At 43.0% G+C, this 14,653-nt stretch overlaps 1 protein-coding gene across 1 annotated transcript; it reads right to left on the reverse strand.

The window, feature by feature from the left end:
* Positions 1-11,235: 11,235 nt before the first annotated feature.
* On the reverse strand, positions 11,236-13,915 carry LOC133814628 (uncharacterized). Its single transcript, XM_062247565.1, has 3 exons — positions 12,748-13,915; positions 11,716-12,611; positions 11,236-11,598 (listed from the first exon to the last, which is right to left on the reverse strand). The coding sequence occupies exons 1-3, from the start codon at positions 13,913-13,915 to the stop codon at positions 11,236-11,238; spliced, it is 2,427 nt and encodes an 808-aa protein (XP_062103549.1).
* Between the last annotated feature and the right edge of the window lie 738 nt (positions 13,916-14,653).

Genomic DNA, 14,653 nt, shown 5'->3' on the forward strand with positions numbered 1-14,653 from the left:
ATTATATGTGATAAACTGTCGAGACCACATTATTATGTGGATATATTTGCAGCATATGGCTCGAGATGATCCTAGTGAGCAGTTTGGCGAAATAGTCACGGTGGGGAATTTATACCCGGCTCGGGGGAACTTGTGGGTATTTTCGGGAATTTAGGAGATATATTGGAGATTATTAGACATTGGATAAATAATTGGTGATCAATTGGATGATAGGATTTAAGTGGTAAATATTACGAACACTTAAGGAAATAGTGGGAATTGGGGACAAATGACAACTTTGCCCCTAGATTAAGTTTTATATTAGTTATATTTTGGGAGGGCATTATGGTCATTGCTAAATTAGAGATATGCTCAACCTTTATCCTAGACTAATGCAGAAAGGTATAGAACAATTAAGAAAGAAAGAAGGAAGAATTGAATTAAAGTCTCTCTCTCCCTCACCCTCACGCACACACTCTTTCTCACTCTCCATAGTTGAGGGCTTGTGCTAAGCTTGGGCTGGGCCTTTTTGGAGGAAATGAGAAGGAAAATTAAGCTGGGTGTAGGAGCTGGAAGTTCAGAGGAAAGGCTAGCTGGTTTGAGGTACGAATTCTTGCTTTTCAGCTCTAGATTGTCAATGAGTTTGTTAGGTAGAATTTTGGGTATTCAAGGTGAAGTTAGCAGCTGAATTGGGGTAAGGATTTTAGTTGAATTGGGCTAGTGATTTAGGGATGTTGTTAAGGTGTTTGAGATATTTATATGGGTAAATTGGTTCTGAGTTGTTGCTGATTGATTTTGAAACTGGGGAAGGATTGAGGGAAAAATCTGGGTAATTTGGAATGTTCTTGGCTTAAGGAAGAAGGAGGAAAACCCAGGTTTTCCCCGGGTTCACATGGTACGCTGCAACCCAGCCTGGGGGTACCGTGGCGCGTGTGGCCCTCCTGGCCATGGGAGCTCTCTGACTTGGGGGCGCACTGTGACTTGCTTGGCCAAGTCGCGACCCGCCTCCCCTTTGGTGTGAGAGCTTGCTCTCTGACTTGGGGCAAGTCGCGAACCGCCTGGGGGTTTTGAACTTGGAAGTGTTCTTAGTGTTGTTAGGGCTTGGGGGTTTGAACCTAGGGGCTCGAGACAATTTCTACTGCCCGGTTTAGTAGAAATTGAGGTCTCAGAGGCTAGTTTTGCTATCTAAGTATTTTATTTCTGATTGGGAGGTGATAGATATCGATAACTCTTGTGACTGGGTTTGTCACCAAGGCTTGAGGCTAGGGAATGTGCTCGAACTCAGTTCACCTTCTCCGCTCGGAAACAAAGGTAAGAAAATTGCACTCGGTTATGTGGTCGTGTTGGGACTAAGAGTTCCTTATACTTGTATGTAGTGTCATATGATGGTATTATGCCATGGGGACATGAGATAAACAGCCTAAGAGTGCCAGAATTAATATTGGCGCACAAGGACGTGGCTCGTCAACTGGTAGCTGAGGTTAATTATATAATCACTGAGCTCGGTCTAAGTGAGCTAGAGTCAATGGGTTAAATAGAGGGTGCGGCCTAAGGGCATCGACCTTGGATATTGTATGGTATGTTTATTGATGTTAGTCTGATGATTATGGCATGTTTATTACCTGGATGATTGATTATTGGTTTATAGATTGATATCACTGATTATGTGAACAATGGGATTTGCTGAGTGTCTGATTGAAGATTTGTGAATTATTTGACTAATGATGATTGATTATGCTCTGTTATATGGTTTTATTGTTGGGTCTTGGCTCACGGGTGCTACGTGGTGCAGGTAAATGCAAGGGTAAGATGGACCAACCCTGATTTGGAGAGTTCTGGGGGTGGAATGGACATAGTTGGTTGCTCGGCCATCATGGCCAAGGGGTGATACAGGGACAGGGGACCCTAAAATGCATATTTTGCCATTAGATTGGGTTATGGTTGTTTATAACCTTTGAGATTTTGTAAATAGTTCTTTATCCCTATTTATTTTTGGGATCCCGTGTAACAAACATTTATTTAAATGAAAATTTGTCTTTTCTGACTAAAATATTTTATCCCTAGTTCAGTAATGGTTTAGCGACACATTTTCAACTAAATGACTTGATTAGCAAGTCTTGCTCCTTTATTAACACACAGTGTAACAGTCTTGGTTATCCAGGGCGTTACAACTTGGTATCAGAGCGGTCTAGGATTAAGGGTTCTTGAAGACTGGCTGGACATGTACATTCACTGCTAAAGACAAGCTCGGATCAGGGTTTGGTAATTGTGTATACATGTTTATATGCTTAATTGACTGGAAAGAATTATGAATGCTGATATATGTTTGATTAATAGGGAGCATGAGATACTGATAGGGCATGGCCCTTGATTGTTGTGTGATGATATTAAGGCATGCTTATTATCATTGCTATTGCATGTGGGTGAATATTTGGATACATTGTTATATCTTGACTGCTTGTGATTGGTTGTGTTCTAATGGTGATGCATGGAAAGATTGTTACCCTGCCATCATAGTTTGACTGTCAAGTCATTGATTGCAGATTAACTTGGAAAGCTATGCATCCAAGATGATCTATACGACTAACCAACACTAGGTCTGAGGCAAGAGATAATGACCAGGGCCAGAACCCTCCGCCAGTCCCTAAGAACTGCAGCAGATTATGGCAGATATGCAAGCACGACTTCAGAGCCAAGATGAGCATATCTGACTTCTAAGACAACAGGCTCCGTCAGGGACTATTGCATCCATTATGCCACATATAGTGGCACTAGTTGTACATAAGTGGAGGTTGGGAATAGGTGGGAACTATTGTATGAGCGATTCTGGAGAAATCTTCCTCCAAGTTTTGAGGGGGGACTAGATCCACTAAAGTCCGAACAGTGGATGAGTATGATTACTGCTATTATAGACTTCATGAGGGTAGAGGGTCATGACAGGGTGGCCTGTGCTGCATATATGCTAAGAGAGGATGCCCGCATTTGGTGGGAAGTGGCATCATAAACCAGGGATGTTACTACTCTGGGTTGGGTTGGATTTAAGGATTTGTTCAGTCAGAAATATTATAATGTTGCCATCAGGGCAGCGAAGGTTAATGAATTTGTGGGGTTGGTTCAGGGCAACATGACGGTGACAGAGTATGCTCTGAAGTTCAACAGACTTGCAAAGTTCGCACCAGATCTTGTGCCTACAGATGCAGCTAGGCAGGACAGGTTTATCAGAGGGCTTAATGCTATGATAGCCCGAGATGTGAGAATTACAACAGTACCCGGGGGGATGACCTATGCCCAGGCTGTTGAGAAGACTCTTATCGCTGAGGAAGCGGAGAACAAGATCTGGAGGGAGAGTGATGCAAGACGAGAGGGTCGCAGAGCGGTGCCTCCATATTCTGGGTCTGGTAGGGGTGGAGGCCCCAGTGATCTGAAGAGGAAGACCCCTGACACTTCGACTGCTGCTGGTCTTGATAGAAAGGATCAGGGTGCTTAGGGTGGTCGTCAGGGAGGCGGTGATACATGGAGGAGCTATCTAGAGTGCACAAGATGCAGAAGACTCCATCCGGGCGAATGTCAGGCTAAGGCCTATTTTGTGTGCGGGGTGGTGGTACACCTCAAGAAGGACTGCCCGTCAGTGAAGAAAGGGGAAGCAGGGAAGGTGGACAGCTTGACTCTAGCTTGAGTGTTCACCTTGACGCAGGCAGAGGCCGAGACTAGTCCCTCGGTGGTGACAGGTCAACTTTCCAGCGCTGGCTCTCCTTTTACTGTATTGATTGACTCTGGTGCTACACATTCATTTGTTTCTAGTAAGGTGATTGATAGATTGTGTAGATCTAGTGAGTATTGTACTGCGAGATTTGGGACTATATTGCCTACAGGGGAACTGGTAGTTTCTAGGAGGTGGATTAGAGCACTGCCAGTGATGGTTGATGGTAGGGAGTTGTTAGTAGACTTGATTGAATTGGGTATGGAGGATTTTGACATGATTTTGGGGATGGATTGGCTGGCTAGATATGAAGCTACTATTGATTGTAGGAAGAAGATGGTGACCTTTGAGCCGTAGGGCGAGGATCCTTTTGTTTTCGTGGGAGCTGTATGTGGACCTTGCATTCCCATGATATCAGCGCTGAGAGCCAGGGAATTATTACAGGGAGGATGTATAGGCTTTCTGGCTAGTGTGGTGGATACTACTAGGGTTTTGCCGACAGGGCCGGGGGAGACTAGATTGGTTCGTGAATTCTTGGATGTATTCCTTGATGATTTACCAGGGTTTCTGCCGCACAGGGAGATTCAGTTTGTTATTGAGTTGGCACCGGGGACAGAGCCAGTGTCGAGGGCACCATATAGAGTGGCACCGTCAGAACTGAAGGAATTGAAGTTACAACTACAGGAACTTCTGGATTTAGGGTTTATCAGGCATATCTACTCGCCATGGGCTGCTCCAGTTTTGTTTGTGAAGAAGAAGGATGGGACTCTGAGGATATGTATAGACTACAGGGAGTTGAACAAGTTGACCATCAAGAATAAGTATCCTCTACCAAGGATTGACGGCTTTTTTAATCAGCTGCAGGGAAAGACGGTATTCTCGAAGATTGATCTTCGATCTGGTTATCACCAGCTGAGGATCAAGGACGAGGATATACCGAAGACGACCTTCCGAATGAGGTATGGGCACTATGAGTTTCTGGTTATGTCATTTGGTTTGACCAATGTCCCAGCAGCCTTCATGGATTTAATGAACAGGGTGTTCAAGGATTTCTTAGATCAGTTTGTGATTGTCTTCATCGATGACATCCTAGTGTACTCCAGTTTTGAGGAAGAGATGAACAACATCTACGATAGGTCTTGCAGAGGTTGTCTTCATTGACGATATTTTATTGTATTCCAGTTCAGAGACAGAGCACGAGCTACATCTTTGACAGGTCTTGCAGAGGTTGAGAGAGCACCGATTGTACGCCAAGTTTAAAAAGTGTGAGTTTTGGCTACCAGAAGTGACATTCATTATACATATAGTTGGTGAAGATGGAATTAAGGTGGATCCATCCAAGGTGGAGGTAGTGAGAGATTGGCCGAGGCTAAGGAACGCCTCAGTGGTTCGGAGTTTCTTGGGTTAGCGGGTTCCTACAGACGATTTGTAGAAGGGTTCTCGAAGATTGCTATACCGATGACAGAACTAACACGGAAGAATTTGAAGTTTGTCTGGTTAATTTTCAAGAGTTGAAGCAGCGACTTATTACTGCACCTGTTGCTGAGTCTTCCTTCGGAGGGAGGAAAGTTCGTGGTATATTGTGATGCATCGAGGTTGGGTTTGGGCTGTGTGTTGATGCCGAACGAGAAGGTTATAACTTATGTATCATGGCAGCTGAAGAAGTACGAGTAGCGATATCCTACCCATGACTTGGAGTTGGCAGCAATGGTATTCGCACTGAAGGTTTGGCGACATTATCTATATGGGAAGAAGTGCGAGATATACACCGATCATAAGGGTTTGAAGTACTTCTTCACGCAGAAGGACCTGGACATGAGGTATAGGCATTGGATGGAGTTTGTAAAGGACTATGACTATGATATTCTTTACCATCAGTGGAAAGCCAACGTAGTGGTAGATGCATTGAGCTGGAGGGGCCCGGGTCAGCTATTTAGTTCCACCTATATATCGAGAGAGCTGACTGATGAGATTGCATAAACGAGGATAGAATTGGTGGTGGGCCAGTTGACCAACATTACTTTGCAGTCGACCCTACTAGAGCAGATTAACGAAGGTCAGATGGTGGATGCTCAGTTAAAGAAGGTTAGAGAGAATGTCTTAGCGGAGGCAGTTAAGGACTATTCTCTTTTTGAGGTTGGTCTGCTACGGTATCAGGGTAAAATTTGTGTTCCGAATGATGTGGGGATTAAATGAGAGATACTGGATGAATCTCATACTACACCATACTCACTTCATTCGGGTACAACGAAGATGTATCAGGATCTACAGATGTTGTATTAGTGGCCCGAGATAAAGAAGGATGTCATGGAATACGTAGCCAGGTGTTTGACCTGTCAGCAGGTGAAAGCTGAGCATCAGCGACCAACAGGGTTGCTTCAGTCATTGGGTATTCCCGAGTGGAAGTGGGAGGATATTAAGATGGACTTTGTGGGAGGTTTACCTAGGACAGTGGGGCTTCATGACTTGGTGTGGGTGATAGTGGACAAATACACCAAGTCAGCTCATTTTCTTCCAGTGAAGACAACATGCATGGTGGAGCAGTAAGCAAAGTTGTATGTGAGGGAGATCGTACGTCTCCAGGGGATTCCTAAGTCTATAGTGTCCGACTGGGACCCTATCTTCACCTCCAAGTTTTGGGGTAGTTTGCAGAAAACTATGGGGACTCAATTGAAGTTTAGCATAGCCTTTCATCCTCAGACTGATGGACAGTCTAAGAGGATGATTCAGGTGTTGGAGGATATGCTTAGGGCTTGTGTGATTGACTTTGAGGGATCTTAGAGTAAGTACCTTCCGTTGATTGAGTTCTCATACAACAACAGTTATCAATCAACATTGGAGTGGCTCCTTATGAAATGTTATATGGGAGGAGATGTAGATCGCCCATTCATTAGGATAAGATGGTTGAGAGGAAGTATTTGGGGCCAGACATGGTTCAGAAGACTAGTGAAGCTATTGAGAAGATTTGAGCTAGGATGCCCGCTTCACAGAGTAGGCAGAAAAGCTACGCTAATCCTAAGCATAGGGACATGGAGTTCCCGGGGACCACATGTTTCTGCGAGTTTCACCACTGCGAGGGGTGAGGAGGTTTGGGAAGAAGGGCAAGCTAAGCCCTAGATTCATTGGACCTTTTGAGATCCTGGAGAGGATTGGACATGTGGTTTACAGGTTAGCTTTGCCACCGTCATTGTCGGGAGTTCATGATGTATTCCATGTTTCTATGCTTCGGAAGTACATCTCAGATACGACACATGTGTTGAGGTATGAAGACTTGGAATTGGAGACAGATTTGTCCTATGAGGAGCGACCGGTTTAGGTCTTAAACCAGAAAGACAAGGTTCTATGGAACAAGACAATTCCTCTGGTTAAAGTGTTATGGAGGAATAGCAGGGTCGAGGAGGCGACCTGGGAGCTTGAGTCAGAGATGCGAGATCAGTATCCCAAGTTATTTAGGTAAATTTCGAGGACGAAATTCTCACTAGGAGGGGATAGTTGTAACGACCCAAAATTTACTAATAAGGCTTAAGGGCCTTGATTAGTGTGCCAGGAGGGAATAATTGGTTTATGTGTGATTTAAATGATTTAATGCATGACTATGTGATAAGCATGCTTATATGGTTATATGGATATATGAGATGCATGATTATAAATATTAGTATGCATGTAGGCCCTGTTTAGATTATAGGGGCATATCTGTAATTTTGGCCCATTAAGGGCATAAATGTGATTATATGTGATAAATTTTTTAGAACCATTATTATGTGGATATATTTGTAGCACATGGCTCGAGAAGTTCGTAGTGAGCGGTTTGGCGAATTAGTCACGGTGGGGAATTTATACCCGACTCAGGGGAGCCTCGGGGTATTTTCAGGAATTTAGGAGATATATTGGAGATTATTAGACATTGCTAAATTAGAGATATGCTCAGCCTTTATCGTAGAGTAATGCAGAAAGGTATAGAACAATTAAGAAAGAAAGAAGGGGGAATTGAATTGAAGTCTCTCTCTCCCTCACCCTCACCCTCACGCACACACTCTTTCTCACTATCCATAGTTAAGGGCTTGTGCTAAGCTTGGGCTGGGCATTTTTGGAGGAAATGAGAAGGAGAATTAAGGTGGGTGTAGGAGCTGGAAGTTCAGAGGAAAGGCTAGCTGGTTTGAGGTATGAATTCTTGCTTTTCAGCTCTAGATTGTCAATGAGTTTGTTAGGTAGAATTTTGGGTATTCAAGGTGAAGTTAGCAGCTAGATTGGGGTAAGGATTTTAGTTGAATTGGGCTAGTTATTTAGGGATGTTGTTAAGGTGTTTGAGATATTTATATGGGTAAATTGGTTCTGAGTTGTTGCTAATTGATTTTGAAACTGGGAAAAGTTTGAGGGAAAAATCTAGGTAATTTGGTATGTTCTTGGCTTAAGGAAGAAGGAGGAAAACCTAGGTTTTCCCTGGGTTCGCAGGGGGTGCCGCGGCGGGTGTGACCCTCCTGGCCATGGGAGCTCTCTGACTTGGGGGCATGCCGCGACTTGCTTGGCCAAGTCGCGACCCACCTCCCCTTTGGTGTGAGAGCTTGCTCTTTGACTTGGGGCAAGTCGCGACTCGCCTAGGGGTTTTGAACTTGGAAGTGTTCTTAGTGTTGTTGGGGCTCGGGGGTTTGAACCTAGGGGGTCAGGATAATTTCTACTGCCTGGTTTAGTAAAAATTGAGGTCTTGGAGGCTAGTTTTTCTATCTAAGTATTTTATTTCTAATTGGGAGTTGATAGATATCGATAACTCTTGTGACTAGGTTTGTCGCCAAGGGTCAAGGCTAAGGAACATGCTCGGACTCAGTTCACCTTCTCCGCTCAGAAACAAAGGTAAGAAAACTGCACCCGGTTATGTGGTCATGTTGGGACTAAGAGTTCCCTATACTTGTATGTAGTGTCATATGATGGTATTATGCCACGGGGACATGAGATAAACAACCTAAGAGTGCCGAAATTAATATTGGCGCACAAGGACACGGCTCGACCACTGATAGCTGAGGTTAATTATGTAATCACTGAGCTTGGCCTAAGTGAGCCAGAGTCAGTGGTTTAAATAGAGGGTGAAGCCTAAGGGCGTCAACCCTGGATATTGTATGATATGTTTATTGATGTTAATCTGATGATTATGGCATGTTTATTACCTGGATGATTGATTATTGGTTTGCAGATTGATATCACTGATTATGTGAACAATATGATTTGTTGAGTGTCTGATTGATGATTTGTGAATTATTTGACTAATGATTATTGATTATGCTCTGTTATATGGTTTTCTTGTCGGGCCTTGGCTCACGGGTGCTATGTGGTGCAGGTAAAGGCAAGGGTAAGCTGGACCAACCCTGATTTGGAGAGCTCTGGGGGGGAATGGACATAGCCAGCTGCTCGGCCGTCACGACCGAAGGGTGATACAGGGACAAGGGACCCTAAAATGCCTATTTTGCCATTATATTGGCTTATGGTTGTTTATAACCTTTGAGATTTTGTAAACTGTTCTTTATCCCTGTTTATTTTTGGGATCCCGTGCAACAAACATTTTTTTGGTCAAGAAGAAGAAAATGCTTCATTGAACAAACATACATATACAACCAAGCAATAGCCCAGAACTAAACTGAAACAGCCAGACTACACCAAAAAACCACTTACATACTAGCTAGTTTCCTTAAGAAAATGTTAAAATTCGGAAGAGACTTCCTACTATGGACACTGTAAATTCTATACTGGACTAAAGTAACAATCTCTTTAGCTATACAGTTAGCTGACAGGGAGAAGCCATCATATATACATCTATTTCTATTCCTCCAAATCTGATAAACAGAAGCTGCCAAGATCATATTGATAGTCATGCTCATTCTGTTATGCTGGCTAAGGTTGAGACCCACAGTCCAAGCCGAGAAGCTGGAGGCCCAGGCATGAAAACCCATTCACGAAAAAATGCAATGCAAGATCTTTTGAGATAGGTAGCAGTCGAAAAAGAGATGGCTGTGACTCTCCACTTGATCTTCACACACAGGGCAGAGATGGCTGTCAATGGGAATGGTGCATTTGGCCAGGTTGTCTCTGGTGAGAAGGAAAGAATTAATAGCCATCCATAACAAGAATCTATGTTTAGGAAGAATGGTGCGACACCAGATGCCTTCTTTATAGGCCACTCTTTGCTGGTGTATAGAGCTATAATAAAGCTTTGAAGGTCTGAAAGTTCCTGAGACACCAGCAGCCAGAATTTCTTGTTCATTGAATCGAGTTCTGAGGTGACAAAGCTTGCGCCAGTACCAACTACTATCATGTTTCAAATCATAATCCCAGAGGTTCACTCCTTATAAGTAGACATGCTGAATCCATTTCACCCAAAGCAAGTCTTGTTTAGTCGAAACAACCCAAATATACCTAGCAAGAAGGGCCCTATTCCAGCTAGTACCATCCCTTAGACCAAGACCCCCATAGGCCTTAGGCAAGCACACTTGGTTCCAAGAAGCCAAATGAAACTTACAGCGAGTACCCGAGGCCCCCCAAAGAAATTGCCTACATAACTTCTCCACTTCCTTGATGATGCTTTGTGGTAAAGTGAAAATAGACATCCAATAGTTCCTTAAACCAGACAGCACCGTTTGTATGAGAAGTAAACGACCTGCATAGGATAAGTGTTTGCTAGACCAGGAAAACAGTTTAATACGCATCTTTTGGATAATGAGTTCACAGTCCGTGTGTTTCCATTTAGTAGGCCTCAAAGGCACTCCAAGATAGTGCATAGGAAAGGATCCAGCTGAAAGGTTCAACCCCTGTAAAACCTCAGTCCTAATTCCTGCTGCAACTCCTCCAAAATACACCTGGGACTTCTTGGAGTTGATAGACAAACCAGTAGTTTCACTAAATTTCTGAAGGGAGTCTTTCAGAACAGAAACAGCCGCAACAGTCCCTTTACAAAATAAGATGACATCATCAGCGAAACAAAGATTTATCAACTTCAAGTCCTTACACATCGGGTGATACCGAAAGAAAAAGGACTTGGCATCAGTTTGCAAACTTCTAGTCAGGTACTCCAAGATTAAAACAAAGAGAAGAGGGGACATTGGGTCCCCTTGCCTCAAACCTTTGCCCCCTTTGAAAGTACATTGAACCCGCCCATTTATCAGCAGAGAGTAAGTAGTACTTCTTATACATATCATGACCCAGTTAGTGAACTTCGAAGGAAAACAATAGGCCTTTAACAAGTTAACCAAAAAAAGCCAATCCACCGAATCATATGCCTTGCTAATGTCTATCTTTATCGCACACCGAGGAGAAGTTATCGCTCTACCATAATTCTTAATTAAATCTTGAAGAATCATGATATTGTGAGCAATAGATCTACCCCGAACAAACACACCTTGATTCGATTGAACAAGATAAGGAAGCACCACTACCAAACGGGAACATAGCAATTTAGCCATTACTTTATACAGAGTTGAGCAACAAGCAATCGGTCTATAATCTGAGGCCCTAGCTGGATTCGCAACTTCAGGAATTAAGGACAAAGTTGTTTCATGAAGCTCTTTAGGAAACTAACCCGAAGAGAAACCATGAGATATGGCTGAGCAAATATCCTGACCAATTTCCTTCCACATTGATTTGAAGAAACCGGAACCATAGCCATCAGGGCCAGGCGATTTCGTATTGGGAATACTAAACAAGGCAGCCTTTATTTCCTTAGGAGAGAAGGGTTTCAACAGATACAGTTGTTGCTCCACTGAGAGCTTAGAGCCTAAATCCATATAATTCTGATCAACCATCCCTGAAGCCGAACTAGGAGTGCCCAAATGACTCTTAAAGTGCTCGGAAAAATGGCTAACAACCTCCTTGAAATCATCAACCAGAACCCCATTATCTTTAGTATAAGAAACAATAGAGTTCTCAGTTTTCCTTCTCTTCAAGAAAGTATGGAAGAAAGAATAATTCATATCCCCATGTCTTAACCAATTGATCTTGCTGCGCTGCACTAAGAAACTATGATAGATTTTTTCATAATAATTAAATGCTGTTACCTTCACTTTAACTGCCTCTTGTAACTGAGAGTCAAGAGGCTTCTCTTGAGCTTGAAAACGGGTTGTTCGCAGCTCCTCCAAGGCCAGATGATAGCCTAATCCCACATCCCCAAACCAGTCCCTGTTAAGCTTTTTCAGTTGATGTTTAAGACGAATCAGTCTAGTAAAAATAGCCTTCAGCCCAGACGACTTCACAGGGGCTTCCCAACTCAACAAGACTATTTGCTTAAAATCAGGGTGGTTGGACCAAAAATTATAGTATCTAAAAAGCTTGGTTCCCATAGAATTCAAAGAGATATTAGAAACAATACAAGAGCAGTGATCCGAAACCGCCTCCCATTGAAAAACTGCCACACTTTGAGGAAATAAATCCAGCCAATCCTCATCAATTAGAGCACGGTCTATTTTGGAATAAATTCTAGCTAAACCATCTTGGTTATTCGTCCAAGTAAAGTAGGAACCCATACTCTTGATAGCCTCAACTTTGGCATCATTTTTCCAGCCAACTGAATCTACCAACTCAGAGCTAGCCAGAGAGCTTCCACCAGTTCTATCTCCAACAGAAAATGGAGCATTAAAATCACCAAGAACCAACCAAGCTTTGACAGACAGAGATAGCCGAGATAGATCATGCCAAAGACTCCTCCTAGTATCAATTGAATGAAGACCATAAACAAATGTAACAAAGAAACTTGTCTTGTGACCAACCAACCTGATCATGCAGTGAACCAATTGGGGAGAATCTTCTAGGATGCTCAAACTAGCAATACCTTTTCTCCAAAGAATCAGTAACCTTCCTTCAGTTCTCGGGCTAGTGAAATAGTCCCAATTAGGAAATCTGTGTTCCATAAACTCCTCAATTTTCTTTCCACGCAATTTGGCTTCCAACAAACCACCTATACCAACCTTATTCTTCCTAAATAAATCTTGGACTGATATCTGTTTATTTACCCTATCCAGTCCCCTAATATTCCAACTTAATATAGGACAACTATCCATTAGAAGAGCTAGATACAAACTTCCCAATCTTACCTCCCCCTTCCTGATCCTGCAATATTCCAAACTGGTTACCTTTATTCTGAGCCGACTCAGCCTGTTTATGGACACCAGTAGACAGGCCTGTTTTTTGAGAACTGACTCGTCTAGGGGTGAGCCACTGTCCTTCCTTGTTCCTTTCTAAAGTCTGCCCAGAAGAATTCCCCTCTGTAGTAGACATAACACCTTCAGCAGATTTAGCTTCTTCAGTAGCTTGAGACCCCTCCTCTTGAGTATTCAAAGGTCCTCCCTTAGTTCCCTCTGACTTGTCCGTTCTTTCTAATTGGTTCTCCTCAGTCGGGGGGGGGGGGGGGGGAACTTTTTCTACCCAAACTGCCTTAAGGTCCTTTCTACACTCTGCCATAGAATGTCTAAAACCAGAGCAGCTTTTACATTTAGTAGGCAGCCACTCATACTCTACACTTTGTTCAACCACCTGACCATGTTCATTAATAAACTGAAAATTACGAGGGGGATTATCTGAAATTTCCATTTCAACTAACACCCTAGCAAATTGGACTCGAGAACGTTCCTTTGTAAATTTATCCACTAACAGCGGTTTGCCGATCGTACTAACCAACGCACTCAGACATTTACTCCCCCAATACTGGAGTCCAAGATCATGAAGACGAATCCACAGCGGAACCGAACGAACCAAGCGAATCGCACTAAGATCAGCTGTCCAAGGCCTCACAATAACAGGTTTTCGATCAAATTGTAGCACTCCATTCTCTAGGACGTGGTCTCTAGTTGCTTCATCATTGAATTTAACTAAGGTGAGCCCCAAGGTCATTCTAGAAATCTGGGCAATACCAAGATGGCCCCAAACCCTTTTAATGAAACCCTCAAATACAGCCATTGGAGGGTTAGCACCAAGAACCATGCAAACCACTGCAGAACTCCAATTAGCAGACTGAATTCTCACCTCTTCAGCATCTACTTGTGCCAGCTTCTGACCATTTCTAAAGATAGGTTCTGTGTACTCTAGTTTTGGCTCAGAAAAGGAGAGATTGCTAGATCGAAATTGCTGCCAATGGATCTTCGAATCCGACTGGAAATCCTCTTCCGTGCCCCTAATACCGTCTTCACATCTGTCCGCCCAAGCATCTGAGGGCATCTCCATATTCGTTCCATCCAACAAGCCATTCGTCGACTGAGAACCCATCGCAGCATTTTGCAACAAACATTTATTTAAATGAAAATTTGTCTTTTCTGACCAAAATCTTTTAACCTTAGTTCAGTAATGGTTTAGCGACACATGTTCAACTAAATGACTTGATTAGCAAGTCTTACACCTTTATTAACAAACATTGTAACCGTCTTGGTTTTCCAGGGCGTTACATATTGCCTTTTTCGATGTATTCAACATTCTCTTTAATCCACAAGCCCATGTTGACATTCATACTCGTCATTAGAGCATACATAAAAAACACTCTATCCTTAGTCATGTCAGACACATGACTTACCGGCATACCGAGCACACACAAAGAAGGCCCAGAACCTTGCTTCGATGTTCAACTGACATGAAGAAATACTCTTAGGCAAGGAACCAGAGAGATTCCACGGAGCTCCCTCAAAACATAACTTTTCAGCCACTGCAGCATAGTCTATGTATCCTTTCAAAAATCATGAATACTCCTCATCTAACTCTCTTATATGTGGCACATTAAACACCTTATTAATTGATTCAGCGATGAAAGGCACCCGCTTGCCTCTAACAAACACTTTATCATTGTGCTTAGCCTTCAAATTTGCATAAAATTCATAAACCAATGATACGTTCGCCTAGGCCATCCCACTTCCTAGCCGCTAGATTTGCTCTAACCAACTCAAAAATTTGATGATCAAAGGGTTTAGATTGAAATTCCACCTCTCTTTCTAGAATCAAAGTCTTTCTTACAAA

The sequence above is a fragment of the Humulus lupulus genome, chromosome 2, assembly GCF_963169125.1.
Source record: "Humulus lupulus chromosome 2, drHumLupu1.1, whole genome shotgun sequence".
NCBI lineage: Eukaryota > Viridiplantae > Streptophyta > Magnoliopsida > Rosales > Cannabaceae > Humulus > Humulus lupulus.

Excerpts from the sequence above, each read along its gene's own strand:
- LOC133814628 (XM_062247565.1), bottom strand. The coding sequence starts at position 13,915 with ATGGGTTCTCAGTCGACGAATGGCTTGTTGGATGGAACGAATATGGAG. Across the intron at positions 12,612-12,747 it reads GCAGGATCAGGAAGGGGGAG|GTGGTTTGTTGGAAGCCAAA; the intron begins GTAAGATTGGGA and ends AGGTTGGTATAG. Across the intron at positions 11,599-11,715 it reads AAGAGGCAGTTAAAGTGAAG|AGAAGGAAAACTGAGAACTC; the intron begins GTAACAGCATTT and ends ACTTTCTTGAAG.